Raw genomic sequence first — 16674 nt, 5'->3', positions numbered from 1 at the left:
GGAGGGGAATGAAGAAGTTGGGAAGGCAGCACATCCATTAAACATCCATGGAGTTTTTTTCAGAAGCCAGTGGAAGGGAAGGATCTGTATCTCTAATTTTACACTGTCTGCTGTCTCCCTTTTTCAGTGTTGCACTCAAAAAGGGGAGAAAGCAGAAACTGAGAGTACTTAAGCTCTTATGTGCTCTCACGGTGACAACAGTTCCAAATATTTTGTGTAGCATTCTGAGCCTTTCCTGATGAAATATACTTTCCTTTTCTCTTTGCAATCATTTCACTTTCCAGTGTGTCTAAAATGGAATGTAAGAAAATGTTCTTTTTGCCTGCTACATCGACCACATTCACCTCCTTTTCATTTTTCTTCCCAGAGTCAATTATTCTGGGGAGGAAATTGAGCTTTTGGTCCTTTCTAACATTTCACATACTCCATCTGGTTAAATTTCTTGTTACCTCTTCTTCTGCTATTCACTTAATTGTGTACTTTCTGTTGCATGCAGGACAAGCACCTAACAAGCCATATGGTGTGTAACTTCCATTCTGTGCTCTTGTTCCCTACCCTGTGACTCTTCAGGTTGTAATGTCCTTGGTGCTGCCATTTCTCCTCAAAATGTAGTTCCTGCAAAACACTTTCCTCTGGTGTAAATGAAGGGATTGACTTCTGCCTTTTTGGTTCACTCAGATGTGAAGGTTAAAAGTGTGAAAGGGTGTGTTTTGGGTTTTTTTTAACATGACTTTATAATTTTTGGTATTCATAGAAATATTAGAACTCTGGGGAGAGAGGGAGGTGGGTTTATCCTTATATACAACTGGAAAAGAGGAGGTCAGCATTGTCAGAATAGGTGAGCCCTGAGACATAAAACAAGGTCTTCCTTTTCCCTATAGATCAGATTTTCTGGTGGTTTTAGATTATTACTGTAGCCTCTCATTTAGATGAAGACTTGTCTTGTAATGTCAAGGCACCTGAAATCCCATTATAAGAAAATTACGCCCTAGTGGAGTCCCTCCAAGTGTGTGCATACACAGTTAAATTAACTCTGTGCAGTTTGTGTGACCCTTCCCCTGTCCCACAGCTATCGTCCACACGTGGGCTGGGGCTCTGTGGTGAGGGAACTGCAGCACCATGGAGTTTGTCATGGAGCAGGTTCCCAAATAGTTCCCTGGTGCTGGCCCACGATGGTGCAGATGATGCCACAGCATCATGGCGGTCAGTGCTCAAGGCAGCTGGGTCAAACCCAGTTCTGTTTGCCCGTGTTCTACCCCAATCCAGCCATAAAAGCTTTGGTGCAGTCATGCTTGTAACAAGTCTAAGGATGAATTTCTTATGGACTGAAAAGCTGCATCACTAATTTAGAACACAAAGCTGCTGTTTGTAGTGAATGCCATTACCACTCCTGCATGGGGATAGCTTCTGCATTGCTAAGCATCTTCAAACAGACTCCAAATTCAGTCATCTTGAATTCCACAGGTGATAAACACATTTATATTAGACACTAAAGCTGTAGAAATTTGGTTAGCCCTATTAGCAGCTGCTCATTAAAATGGAAAAAACCCACAAACAGTTCAAAGCACTCAAAATCGCAGGGACTTGTTTTTCTCCTGACTTGGATTTTATGCCTGTAACTTACCTTGCTGCTGAGTGATGAACGTGCTCTGGGAGCAGAGGTGCCATGTTTTCAGTCCCTTTCATATAAATGACTGTGTTCAGTGAATGCTGGTTTGTGGCTCTGAGGATGGATGGAAATGGGATTAGTGGTGCTTTCTGGCGGCCGCCCAGGCCGGACCGTGGCCTCACTTTGTCCATCCCTGGAGCGGCCGCCGCGGGCCCAGGACGGACAGGGCCCCGTGTTCCTGAGAAATAGCGCTGGACATCAGCGGGGGCTGGAAATAGTCACAACCAGCTCTTGAACAATGTACGTGCATGAGTTTTAATTCTGTTTCTTACAGTGGGTCTTAAACCCGCTATGGAAGTATCTTAAGTGAGTGTTGAAACAGTGAGTCCCTGGAGCAAAAGGAATAAGGAGGTTAATTGAACATCCTGTGTAATAGTTTCATCTTTATGCAACACTGGACTAAACTGTTGTCCTCTGAACAGCCCACTCTAGTTCAAAGTGAATATTGTTGCAAGAACACAGCTCTTTATTCTCAACTGAAGGTACTTTTAAAAAGTACTGCCATCTTTATTTTACTCAGTATTTCACTCAGTCTTGTATGTAGTTATTGTTTGTTAATTTTAATTTTGGTGTACATGTGCATGGAGTTTTCAGTTGTAGGGGCACGTGGCAAATGTGTTTTCCCTAATTCTGCATGCTTAAACCAGGGTATTCTCTGCAGTGGCATAAAGAAAAAGGGGTATTAAAAACCATAGTATTTGTCTAAGACAGCAAGTTTGGAATCCCATGTTTTAGTGGCCAAATAAAAAACTGGAATTCTTCTTATGTCTGAAAATGTATATACCCCCTGCCAGCTGTGAGGGGCCCTGAGCGAGGTGAGCACCATGTTTGATTAGTGGATATTTATTTTAATGAAGAGCTGTCTGCAGGAGACCCCGCCGAGCCAGGGCCAAGACAGCGTGGTGGGGTATGGCTGGAACGGGCAGGGCTGTTACCAGAAGAGAGAAGGGAAGGAACTGCAGATCCATCAGGTGCCTGTGTAGTAATTATAGGCAGCAGAGCCTCAGGAGCCATTTAGCTGATCAAATGTCTAGTTGGGTTAAGCTGAATAGGTGTGAATATTGACTAAATCTCCATTATTTGCAGTGGGAACTGAGACACTCACCTGACATGGGGAGACAGCTAGGCAAGTGCTTTATCCAGTGACCTAAACCCCCCTGTCTGCTTCTGAAAAGTGCAAGTACAAGGGAAGGCAGGACAGGGTTTCAATATCCTTGTAGGGCTTATGCTAAACCAAGAATATGAAAATTTGAATTCTGACTTCTTCAAAAAGCTGTGTAGTAAAAAATTTGCAATCTTATTATGCAAATTGTATTTTAAGCCTGATTTCAGGTCCAAATCAGTTGTATGAGTAGCACCTAGCAAATTTCCAAGTTTTAGTCCTAACCTTTGGACCCATTTCTAGACTATCTGGTAGAAGTTACCTCTCTTCTACAAACTAGAAGATGTAAGTGTATACCCCCTGTATGTACTGGGGGGAGTCTGTTGTGTAAAATGGTGGAGGCTAACAGCACAGTGTAACAACTATTGCATAATGCCTTGCCATGGGAGGGCTGGGCAGTAACTTCTGCTCTGTCTATGATGCAGCCTCTGAAGCTTACGGACTTCCTCTGCATCATAAACTTTATTGGTTTATATTTACATTTTTAAGAATTCTCCACTAAAACTTTTCAAGGAAATAACATACATTCCCAAGAACTTTGAGGCATTAAGAGATACTTCAGTACCAGATTAAATCACTCATCCCTGGATGTTTTTCCCGTTTCATTTGCATATTACTATTGCAAACCCTTTGCTAAAAATACTGGGGAAGGTCGTAATTTGTCTGGGTTAATTCGTCTGTCTGAGAACTAGCCACATCACACAATTTCCATGATTTAAAATTTAAAAACTTCCAGCCAAATGTTACTCCTCATCCCTTCCCAGACCAGTAGGTGATACACTTTTAATCAAGACAGCATTTGCCTGGGAACTGATAGAAGGGGGAAGGGTCTTTTGCTGTTACTCCGTATTTGTGAAGTACAGCCAGCACTGAACACCCAGCTCCTCCTTCAACTCTGTCCAGGTGACAGTGACTTCGATCTTGAGAAGACTGAACAGAGAACTTTGACTTCCATTGTCTGGCAATCCAAGTTCTGGCTGGACAGGTCTCTTGGATCAAGGCAAGACTGGATGCGCCATCTTGCTCTTTGCATGTTAGAGAAGCTGGCTTTGAGGAGAAATACCCTTTTCCTGTGAAAGGAACCACAACAGCAGCTACATGGTCTCCCTCAGCAGCAGCCACTGTTGTTGGGGTAGACCAGTTACTCGTCCTATAGTGGGCTTTGCAAACAGAAGGCAACAAATTTCCCAGGGACCATGATACAAAAATTTCACACCAAGTGAGGTTCTTGCTTGCCTTGTCACTTTTGGCACGTTCTGTGGTATTCCTAGCTGATTTTCCAGGTTTATGACCCTGAAAAATAGACACCTGATGTTTGTGCATCCTTTATTGAGTGTAGGAAAAACAGATTTAACCTGAAATATTGTAAATAGAATTGAATATTAATAGAGTTGAATTAATACATTGATACAGACCATCTCAGACTGGGGGGAGCTTTGAAGGGACAGAGATTGCCTTACTGCTGCTGAAGGCAGGGTTCAGCCCTGGCCAGAAAAGCACTCAGGCTGACATCTGCACTGAGCTGGATTTTCTCAGGAATCAGTTGTGTATGCACAGAAGAGCTTCGTGCTGGCAGGCAACATTCATTTACATTGAGGTTCAGGCTGTGGTAAGAGCTCAGAGCTGCAGCTCCAGGCCATTCCAGCAGTGGTCTTTTCTCCTGTGAAGATTTATCTGTTAATTTTGAGTTCAAGCTGTTCATCTGAGGTGTGCAAGGATGTCATAAATGGAGTAAGATTTACTGAGATAGAAGGAAACCTGGGAAAAAAGGAAGCTTAAAATAAGTTTAATTTAGGGGTTTTTAAATCTCAGCAAGTGAAATGTAAGCAATTGTTCTGTAGGCTTGTCTCAAATCAGTAGAAATAATATTTTTATTACAGCATCTGCACCAGTACAGAAGGTTCTTTGTTTTATCTGTACATTTTGCCCTTATGGGGGGTGGGGAGGCCTGCAGGAATAAAATGAGAATGATGAATCCTGAATGTTCACTATAAATCTTGACTGTGTATTAGCAAAATACTAGAAGTCTTTCCATTTTGTTTCTAGAATTAAATTACAATGTAAGATAAGCTATTTAAATGTCTATTATAGCCAGATTTGGTCTGTGGTCAGTCCTGGTGTCAAACAGTGTTGTTTACAATTCTGTTGTTTATAAAATGCCCTGGGCTGCAGAGCCCTGGGTGATGGCTCAGCCACGATGAGCCTGTGAGGTTCAACTGCCTCCAAGGAATTCTGTGGTGCAAATGGAACAGGATCCTGCTAACCCTTTGCTTTATTTATTAGCTGTGCATGCCTTTGTTCAAGTTGCTAGAAGGAAAACTAGTTTGACTTAAGTTGTTTGTGTGTACAAACAAAGCATTAATGGGTAATTTCTTATGCTAATTTTTATGCTTTTTGCAAACACATTTCTTATTTCGTATCTTTAAATGTTAATGTAATGTTTTTTTCTTTTTCTAGGGTGAAAATCCTATTTACAAGAGTGCAGTGACGACTGTGGTCAATCCTAAATATGAGGGAAAATGAACACTGCTTGTATAACTTCACAACACTGTATGCAGCATAGCAATTTTTGTAGTCACAGTAAGATAGATTTAGGGCAAACTGCAGTGATTTTACTAATTCATTACATATAGGTTTGTTTTCCTGTGTGAAAATGTACCATATGTAATTTTTTTGTTTTAATTTTTTGTTTGTTTTTGGTTTTTTGTTTTGGTGTTTTTTTTTTTTTTTTTTTTTTTTTTTCCAAATGAGAGTAATTGGTGCCAGAGGTTGGACGACAAAAAAACAAAACTTGAGACTGTGTAGCCTAGTCAGGCCAGGTCACATGGTGCCTTTCTGACCTTTCCCATTCCCGTGCTGTGAATCCAGGTCTTCTGCAGGGCGTGATGCTGCATGGCATGACTGGGAGGGAAGGGGTTAAAGCAATCAGCATGAGGGCTCTGCCTAGCCATTAAGTATTAAACTTCTTAGCTTTACAGGGAAATCAGGGCTTGAGTTTGCAGATATAATTAAACTCATGTAGCATGGAGGTGGAGGTTAATTGGTCTTTGACTTGCTAGATGTATGATTAAGTATTTGGTAAGTTGAGTAAGCTGGAAGGGAGCAGTGTTAAAGACTGAAAAGTGTGTGCATACTTATCTTTGATTTTCAAATTGCATATTGCCAGGTTATGGTTAAAATGAAAGGGTTTGAGAAGAATGTTTGGAAGGAAAAAATAGCTTTAAAACATGTGCCATTACTGAAGAAGTTGCTGACTGGTAACTTGCTTAGATTTTCTTTGTAAATTCAAGCCCTGGGTGGCAGTATCATGAAGTACCTTACCAAGACATCCTCAGATCACCTAAGGGCCTTACGTGATGCTGTGTCTTTATTGTGTAATGTTTCTTTGGTTTAAAGCCTGGTGCTTTGTCACCTTCTAATCTTTTTAACGTATTTGGTTGCGATTCTTTTTGTAATGTTTTTGTATCAACACAAGCTTTTTTTTTCCTTTTTTTTTTTTTGAGCAGTCTTAGCTGTAAATTTGCCTTTACCCTGTAGCTAAGATTGCATAGTTTGTCATGTGATGAGTCTCACATCATTCTTGACATGTGCCATGTATATTTGCCTCTGACCATTCAAACTGCATCATAGTCATATTCTTGTTTTAAGTGCCTTTTTATTTTAACAGATGTTCACTTTTTACAGTGCTATTACTGAAGTTATTTATTAAATAAAAGTACCTTAAAATACTTGATCTCATCTCTTTATCTTGTAGAAGTTGATACTATTCAGAAAACCTGAGAATTGCATCTCTGCAAGGTAATAATTGTTGTTGTAAAAACACCAAATGTGCCGTGAAAGTAGTTAAGTTGATCTTGGGTAACAAACATGAGCTGTTGTAAACCTGTTCGTGTTTCCCAGTGCTGTGTCCTGTGTGTGCTCTGTGTGTGCACAGATGTTCTCTGTGTGTGCACTGCCTGCAGAGCCTTGCTGTGAATGCACACTCCAGCTCACCTTGTGATGGACCTGGGGACACAGAGCTGCTGCAGTCTGGCTGCTTGTGGGCTCCTGGCTGTGGCAACAGGAGCATTTTCTGGTGGTTGGTGCCAATGAGAGCAAACTCACAGATGAGAAAAAGCTGTGCAATAATTTAGGCTGCAGTGCTTCATGACAGAGTCCCACCTCAGGGAACCAAACAGCCTGAGAACCATCCAACCTGGCCATGAGATTAGATACAAGTGGCAGCTCCACCTGGAGCTGTTCCTCTTGATACTGACTTTACAGAAATGTCTCCACAATGGATGAGATTTTATTTGGGACATTTGAGAACTTGCCTCCCTTCCTAATGCTTTGGTCACTTCCCCAACAATACTGAGGATTTTCCCCGTAAGAAAAGATACAGAAATTTCTTCTAAACATGTTCTGTATTACTTGTCCATGGAAACTGAGACAAAGCAGTTTGAGTTGAAAGGATAGTTTCTGACCTTCATGGTTGTTGATTTGTCAACATTCTAGGAAGATTAATCCCAAATTTCTGGTTTGGACTGTATCAAAGTCCCCTTCAGAGATCTGTCTTTCTACCTCTTCATCTTTCCCAGACTGCAGAGCTATTCTGAACTATGCAGAATTAATGTCACACAGAAAACTGACCTTTAGGAACACTGACCCCTATACAGCACTACCAGTACTCCCAAATTAGGCATATATTTAATTTACATGTACATTAGCCTGGTTGTGTTCACTCATATGTTACATGTTCTGCAGTTTCTTTAACAAGTCTGGTTTCAAAATGCTTTTGTGGATTGGTAGGCTGCTTTTTCACGGAGATGCTTAAGGCTTTGAATTTAAGTGGCCCATTAAGAGAGCTTTTTTAAACCCTTGTTTGAACTGGGTTTCCAGTAGCCGCTTCCAGGCAGATGGAAGCTGCTTAATATCTCCAAGTGAACAGTTGCTTAAATGAGAGAGAACAGCTGCCATCCTACAGGATCAGATTCAAGATAAGAGCGTGGGATTTGCTTTAAAGCAGGATTGGATGATCCATCTAAGAGAGAAGGTGTAGTTCAAATACGATAAAATTTAGGTGCTGGGAACCAGAAGTAGTTGTTGAATCCTTCTTGGTTTGTAAATACTGTCCTCAGTCCTTACCTGAATTCTGCCAGTTGGCAAAGCAGTGAACTCTTACAGTCAGTAGCAGTGCATTGACTCAGGAGACTGTGATCCTACACAAGACAAATATAAGATCCCAACAATTTATCTGTTTTAAAATAATTACAGTTAATACACCCATAGTCTCACTATCCTTAATCCATTCATTCCCCCAGTTCCTGTCTAGTAACTAAAGAGCTAAACTAGAGTTGGTTTATGGCAGTTGTACTAATCAGGGTTTCTTATCCTGGATTGAAACTAATGACAAAATACAAGTCAGCTAAAGAAAATAATTCCCTGTAATCATGTAGTTTATTAAGTAACATCCATGAACTAATTTCGCCATAGTATGTTGAGCCTCCTGCCTTAAACTACCTCTAGGCTGCTAGGAAAGTAGTCTTAGCACAGTTTTGAGCACCTACACATGAGGAAATCTGGACTGATAAATATATGATGCCCTTGGGATGCTGATGGGTTTTTTTCCTTTTCTGCAAAATCTACAATATGTTTTCCATAACAAATAAAAATTCATTCTCAGAGGAGCATAGAATGCGAGTAGAAAAAAAAGGAGAAGCTTTTAGTTAAGTAAAATACTGATGAAGTAAAAATGGTTGAATATGTTCTAGCTGAACAATTCTACTATTCAGAGGGTGTTTTGCAAGCACTTCTGGTTTTCTTTTTGAAAAATTAGTTGCTTCCAAAGCATTTATCTAGCAGAAAGAAAATATTTATTAGCAGCTATGAATACAACTCCTAGAGCACAGATTGCTGCAACGTAATTCCAGTGAATGTTCATTAATGATAATAAATACATTAACCTCATCTCAATAAAATGGATAAGTTGCAGATAGAAAAAAAAAAAAGCACTCTAGGACATAATTTTCAAGTACTTGAGAATGTTTTTAATGAGGGTGCTGACATAGCATAATATCAGAATAGTTATAATAAAATCAGAATAATACCAGAAACTCTAAAAATATAACAGTTGTTAGGATATTATTGCAAGACTGATAAAAGTCAAACCATCTACTACAGTAATGCCTAATTGCAAAATGGGAAAACAAAAATTAATTCAAGGAGGTATCTATGAGTGGAACCACCAAATTTTTCTTGTGCACCAGAGAACCTGTTCAAGGAAGACTTTAGAAGGATCGCACAAACAGAAGGATGGACTAAACAGGCAGTAAAAGCAGCTGATCAAAGTAAGATGTCCTTGAAAAAGGCGAAAATAAAAAATAGAAATTTAAACATTTAGAAGTATGCTAAAGAGGATTTAGTGCCTCATGAAAGGCACAAGAAATAATAAATACACTGAAACAAGAAGTCTGACACTGAGATTAAGAAGGCCAGTTGGAATAAAGAAATGGCAAAATACATAAACTCATTCTTTGATTATATATTTATTATGGAAGAGTTTCATGAGATAGCCAACCTAACATTCCCCAGCAGAGGGCAAATACTAGAGAAATTATTCAAAATGGATTGTCAACAAAATCATCTAGAGAGGAATCAACAGAAGGAATAGCAGCACACTGCCAAAAGCCAATGCTGATCATTTGAGAAGGCTTAAGGAACTCAAGGATGAGTGCCAGGTCTCATTGCCATATGAATGGAAAATGACTAACATACATAGTCTCCATTTTTAAGAGGCTTTCTGGGACTTAAAAAAATATAGAAGAGTTACCCAGATGTTCCTACCACTATGTGGTAGAAATTACAAGTGGACACATCAGTAAGTGTAACATACTGTGGAAGAATCGGCATGGGCAGAGGGATGTCAGATCTCACAAATGTCCACTTTTTTCAGGGAATCAGCAGCATGCAAATTCATGCAATTCATACAACTGGACCTCCAAAGCCACCTAACAATACTTTGCATTAAGGAGCGTTGCAGAAACTTTCAGGGGATGTGAAGAAAGTCTTCAAAAGAATAAATAGCTATGAAAGACAGAAGATTTAAATAAACACAGCACAGGAAATCAGTTACCAGTTCTCTAATCTGAGAGGGGCCATTGAATCTTTGACCTGCTGGCAAAACCCCTCTCAGTGCAGTCCAGGACACCACTGGCCACCTCTGCACGAGGGCACTAAGTCACTGTCTTGTCGTTGTGTTGTCACCAGGACCAGCAGGGTCCTGCAGGGCTGCTTTCCACACACTGGACCCAGTGCGTGCTGGTGCTTGGGGTTATTCCTCCCCAGGGACCGGTCTTGGCACTTCCCTTTACTGAGTATCACAAGGCTTCTTCCATTCCCAGTTTCTTTCCATTCCCAGTCTGCCCAGGTCCCCCTGCAGCACCAACCTCGAAGTGAACCAGCCTCTCCTCCCAGTTTTGTTCATCTGTGAAGGTGCTGAGGGTGTGCCCCACTGTTCAGGTTATTCTAGGGGATGTTAAACTGGGAGGGGCCTCTGACTGTGCCACCTATCATGGCCCCCTCATCCCAGGCATTTCAGCCACTTTTCAACCCACCTCACTGTCCACTTACCTGACATGAACCCCATCACCTTGTCTGCAATGATGTTACGGCACACAGCCTCAAAAGCTTTACTGAAGTGGAGATAACATCCACTGCTGTCCCCTTAGAAAACCATACCCCTGCATTTAAACCATGCTAAAGGGTACAAGTCAATCATTATCTGTATTTATCCAGTGATAAATTTCCTGAGTTGCCTACTCAGGAAATAAGATACAGACCGTCAGTGTAATGCTCAGTAGCAGTCAATAAAACACAGAGAATAACTAGGGATTACTAGAAAAAGAATAGAAAAAGAGTAAAAAGCAAAAGACAAAACAGTATTTTTAAATTTTTAAAGGACTGGTGTGACTAAATCTTGAGTATCACTTTGGTCTCAGCCTGCTCGGCAAAGATAAAGTAAAACAAGAAAAGATAGAGAGGAGGATGACATAACAAAAGTTGCATAAACATTTCTATACAGGGAATTACTAAATACAAAGGGATTTTCAGCCTGAAAAAGACAACAAGGATACCATAGTGACCTATCGTGAGAGGCAGTGGAGAAAATGAGTAGGGGAAGACCAAAGAGTTATCAGACAAAGATAGCCCCAAGAAATAAATGTCAGGTACTTCTTCCCATAACCCATAAGTTATAAAATACTCTGACATACTGTGGGTAGTAGGTATTTAAAATGAGCAGATGAATTCACAAAAGAGGAATTCATAGTGGGATATTAGCTACAGAACCTAGCAAACATGACTTAGTTTGAAATTGGAGATTATGGTGGGAAGAATCATAGTCTGTCTCTACACATTTGCTTTTGAACACAGATGGAGAGAGGACACTGGAACCCTTAAACTGACCCAGGAAGATCAGAAACCTTTATGTTCTTTGATATTTACCATTCATGTCACAACATTGGCCAGCTCTAAGAGCCCCAGCTTCTTGCAGACCTTTCCAGTTTGATTCCAAGCTTGTAAGCAAAAGCTTTTTCTGTTACCTCCTGCATGTTCCTTTCTATCACAAGAGAAATACTTTGCAACAATAATTAGAAGTAAATTACACTTACTATTTTAAAATATGAATCAAAAGAAATAATACTTATTTCAGTAAGGCTGTCTGCCCTGCTCCTTTGTGTCACACTAATGGGCTCATCAAAACATCCCTCCCAGAACAGAAAACAACAAATTCTTTTAATTTCCAGACTCTCCACTGATGTAGAACTCGAGCACTTTCCCATAACTCTCTCAAACAGCAATAGGATGCCGTGTATATTAAGAGAACTGGGAGCTGTTGCGGAAGAGATTCCTGGCAGTAAGAGACACTTTATTCTGATACATCAGAAAAAAATACCCTGGCTGTTACACCAGTACCTGACTAAGGAGACACCACCAGCCCAGTCCCTCATGTTCAATTCTTTCACATGGTGCCTGAATTCTACTACCAGAAGAGAAAATGCAGCCATTTCGATGCAGGTTACACACTCTGGAGTTTTCACAGCCACCTCTAACTTGGAAGTGTCCAAATACATCTACATTTCTGTAACAACTGGTGTTTTAGTGCAATGATCCAAGTGCCAATTAATTTAATCCCCAGACTGAAATATGATCATTCTCTGCTGCTGTTTAAAATACTATCTACAGTCAGCAAACAAAATATTTTAAATGAAATTTTATGTCAATTACTTCCTTTCACTGGTACCTTCATCCATACAGGCTCCAGAGCACTGAGCCCGCCCCGGGTGTGGGCAAATATAATACAGTTCAGTGGTTGGAGAGCACCGCAGAGTAAGAGTTTTATTGGATTCCATTCCTTGTTGAAACTGCATCACTGTGCAGTCAGAAACACGGAAATCTTTTGGAAAGTTGAAAACCAGGAAGGCATGTTACTCTATAAAATGGTAATTATTTAACATGCTCAGCTGTTGCTGGACTGCTGTCCCTGACTTGGGCAACTCAGTTTTTTATGAAACATCCTGCCTTAAGTGCCTGAGCAGGTAAGGACTGACCTTTGCACTGAATTCAGGCTCCTGCATAACATTGGTCATCAGGTTTTCCTCAATTAATTCCTTTTGAGGTAGAAAATTAAAATGAAAATAACAACCTATTTTAATTTTACATTGGCAAGGAACGCACCACAGAGCTGACAAGTATTCAGCTGGAATACACTTGGCAGAACAGTTAATTCCATATTTACCTAATTTTATAATAAAAATATCTTTCTGAAAAACTCTACTAACTTGCAGATCTCAGCTATGCCAGCACTATAACTGCTATTAATAATTTCGACACTGCTCAAAAAAAGAAAAAAATTAAGTTGGTTTGCATCTTATCTTCCATAAAACAAGAATGAGTGACATCAGCTATGTTTCCTGCCCTTAGTTTTCTCTTAATATTGCCCTGATAAATGAGTCTATCCAGTATCAAACTGATATTGTACCCTATGTTCTTTTAAAACACTAGCACAACCATTGGTTTTAAAACACTAACACAACAGTAGCTCCATTACAGCTTTCTGGAAACTTTCCACTGTTTCAAGAATGACAATAAATTATCTGTCCAAGCAGCTCCTTGATCAGCTCATTTGTTCAGTACTTTTCTGAGACAATCTTCAGCTCACAAATAATGATGTGCATGATCATGCACATGCAGGCTTGAACACTACCCTTGCCCTTGTAGTACAACATTTTCAGTGTAACAAGTTTAGTATTTCTTTCGTGTTATCTGAAACATGCCATCAGTTTCATTAGAGTTTAATAAAACTAGAAAACCGGACAGAAGTTAGTACCGAAGTTTTCTGAACCAAGCTTTTTCTGCTCTTGGAAAATATTTCAAAGATTTATTATTTATTTCACTAATTCCCAAATAGATTCTCAGAATTTATAGTCTATCAACAGTTTTATACCAAAACGGTTTCTTATAACTACAATATTTTATCATCAAATTTTCATATTAAGTTCATATATTAAAATGTCACTAGCCACATAACAATGGCAGAGAGTAATTAAGAGTTATAGATATAAAACATGTCCTAGCCAACACCTAAATCATAGCACAGTTTTTCAAAGGCTTGCAGAAGCAAGGCAGCTGCAGCTGAGCAGAGAAGATGAATACAGCCCATAAGGGTTCTGCAGCTTCAGGAGAAGTACAGGGACACAAGACAGCAATGACTGCAGTGAAAAGAACACAAAGTAAAAGTCTACATAAATTAGCTCTGCCTCCTGTGCTTTAGAACACAGATCTTCAAGAAACTTGGTTGCAACATCACAAAATCATATTTCAAAACTCATTGAGGACTTCCGGGTAAATTTGATTAATGTTAAAAATATTTCAGTACGTATTTGTATTATTAACTATATTTTTCTGTCCTATTAATTAAGTACTGAATTAGAAAGAAAAATATTGAGGCATCTATCAACAAAAGAATTTACAATCCCCTGACTTGTTTTCCCATCTTGATAGGGCAAAAGACTCTTAAGGCTAATTATCTTTTATAGATAATTATCTGCATAGATCAGTTTAGAATATTCACATTTCATCTAACATACTCCAAATCAGACACAAATTTTCATAATATGTATTTTCAGTTAAAATAAAATTTAAAAAGAAAAGCTACTTTAACCATCCATGCTAGGACTGTCTACCAAAGCCATAATTTTTACTGACTGTACATGCAGATGAATGCCCATAGAGGGTCTCACCCTCTGAACCATGTACACTTGGCTGACCTGCTACAGAATTCTCCACTTGCCACAGGTCTCTTTCAATTTTGCTTTCAGACTTGCAGCTAAAATTCTTTTCAACTCATATCCATTCTTCACTATAGGAAATGACAGATATATTACTCAATTTAAAGTTTTACAAGCTTTTGTAATGTAAGATTTTAAGCTAGAGTGCTTACTGTTGAAAAGTTGCCTTTGCATTCTCACAGTAAATACCGTATACTATATATTGGATACAGTAAATATTAGTATTAAAAATATTTAAAGTGAAGGTTAAAACAATTTTATAAACTGAAACATACTAGGACAAAGATACAATGCAAGTGTGTAACATGGTCTCTGTACAGGGTAGAGAATAAAAGCAAGTAATGCCTACCTGCTGAAATTTATGCCTTTGATAACATTTTCCATTAGAGTGACAATCTAGTATTACAGACATAGATCAGAAGTATATTTTTATGTATCTTCAACTAATATGCTCCTAAATTATCACTTTTAAAATGTTTTTTCTTTAAAAATGCTTAAGTTGCTCTCAGACAATCTAAAATATCATTTCCCCATGTCAGAAGTTCAGTCAATGACCATTTTCACCTATGTGAAAATAGATAGCATCTTCTTTTCTTCACATCTCAAATGAAGGAATTCTAAACATTAAAAATTGCTAAAAATAATTTCCATGTTTATAAAAAGCCAGTCCTGCACTCTTACTCCTGAGAGATATGAATGTCTCCATGATTCTACTCCATGGACACACATGAATAAATAACACAGCATCAGACTGCAGCTGTGTGTTACTATTTGAGCTTGGCTGCCTGCCAGACCCAGGGTTTCCTGCAGGTCTTTCAGATTTTATTCCAAAACTGCAAGAAGCCTTCCCTGGTTTGATAGCTCCTCTAGTTGGAAAACTACATTCATATTTTTCTTTAAAAATTGAGTCCTAACAAAGGGATCTTGATCTTGAAATTTATTTTATGTTGGGAATAGCATCCATGGTGAATTATTAGCCTATACAGTGAGTAATGTTTAAAAAGAAATTTCTAAGCCTTGAAAAGAAAGCTCACATTTAAACAATACCAAAATTTAGAAGTGCACAGGGAATGGAAAACAATAGCATTTCTATTATCTTGTTAACTCTTCCCTCCTGAATGTGTTGTATTTTATATATAAGCCCTTCAAAATACACATTATCTTATTTGTATCATAGCTGTCTTGGGGTGACTTTATGATGTGTATCCCATATCGCTGCCCTATGCCCAGAAATTAATTCTTGTGCCTTTCTATGCCTCTAAACTGAGCCTCAGAGGGGGAAGGAAAAACTGAGCAAAACTTTTTCAAAGCAGTTTGCAGCTTTTCAAGGTCACACAGAGATAGTGACTTTTTTTCCAGCTGCGGCAGGGGAGCAAGGAAGCACCCAGCTTGTGGCTGCCTAATCAGTTTTTGGCCAGTTTCAGCTTCTTTTTCTCCAGAAGAGACTGAGAGTTGAACTTTTTTTCCTTCTCTGGAATTTCGGACTTTCTCCCTTTTCCACTGGATTGCTTTAACATCAGAGCACATCTGGAGGACTTTCCACCAGGCACAGAGGGCCTGGCCCTGGCCCAAGCCCCAGCTCCGAGACCAAAGGGAGGACTCGAACACTTTTTCCCAGGTTTTTTTCTCCACAGCGAGAGATTTTATTATTTAGCATTATTTTCCTTTTCCCATGTGTTTGTTAAATAAATAGTTTTATCTCCTTCACTTTCCTTTGAGGAAAATTTATTTTTTCCGAACCTGGTGAGGGAGGGGTGGTGACCTGCCTTCTCTCAGAGGATATATTTCTAAATTTGGCCAAACCAGCACAACAGTGTAGCTGTGATTCTCATTCCAGCCTCTAGATCATAATACTTATTTTCCCACCTTACACATTGCAATAGCAAGAAGGAATTACAGTCAGACACAGGCCTGGGGATGAGTTCCTGACTTAATTAAACCAATCACAAAATTCTCATTAACTGTGCCAGAGTCCACCACAAGTCACTAAATACAATGAATTACCTGAGTGCAGCCTGCTCCCCCTGCCAGGGGCTGAGCTGCCCAGGGTCAAGGCCGGCTCTGGAATGATGCAGCTGGGGAGAAAGCTGAGGAAAGAGCTGTGCCAGAGTCGGTGTGAGAGGAGGGTCCCTTCTCCCCACTGAGGGAGCTCTGTGAGTCCCCAACCTTGCCTGGGCTCTGCTGTGGGCTTGCCTTTGCCTGTCCATGGCCTCAGTGACCTCGGCCTGCTGAGCTGTCTCCCTGCCATGGCTCTGGGCTTGCCTCATCATGACACTTTTGCCTGACAAGCAAAACTGAACATCAGCCAGCCCTGATTCTGACTTGACCTCAGGCTATGTCTCATCATTTTGGACCTGCCTTGTCATCTGGACTGTTTGGTGACCCCAACTACCATAAACTGACCAGCTCTGGTTGCCTTGCCCAGCTACTGTGGGACTGTGCCCCTGTCAGTGCTTCCAACCATCTTGCTGTCATTGTCATCTCCCAGATGGCCTCCCCTTGTCGAAAAGCCTGGT

The 16674-nt window shown here is 39.8% G+C and overlaps 1 protein-coding gene across 3 annotated transcripts in view; it reads left to right on the top strand.

Annotated features, from left to right (window-relative positions):
- The window catches only part of ITGB1 (integrin subunit beta 1), a 43455-nt gene extending 36896 nt beyond the window's left edge, over window positions 1–6559 (top strand). For all 3 annotated transcript variants that reach the window (XM_042043285.1, XM_042043283.1, XM_042043284.1), the window contains exon 16: window positions 5289–6559. In XM_042043285.1, the coding sequence (XP_041899219.1) occupies window positions 5289–5354 (66 nt within the window). In that variant the 3' untranslated portion in view covers window positions 5355–6559. The remainder of the gene's footprint in view (window positions 1–5288) is intronic.
- Window positions 6560–16674: the final 10115 nt, after the last annotated feature.

Source organism: Corvus kubaryi, unplaced genomic scaffold (assembly GCF_017639235.1).
Source record: "Corvus kubaryi isolate FWS band 111438036 unplaced genomic scaffold, C.kubaryi_AGA036_p1.0 37398, whole genome shotgun sequence".
Classification (NCBI taxonomy): Eukaryota; Metazoa; Chordata; class Aves; order Passeriformes; family Corvidae; genus Corvus; species Corvus kubaryi.
This window is presented reverse-complemented; position numbering and strand designations above follow the sequence as displayed.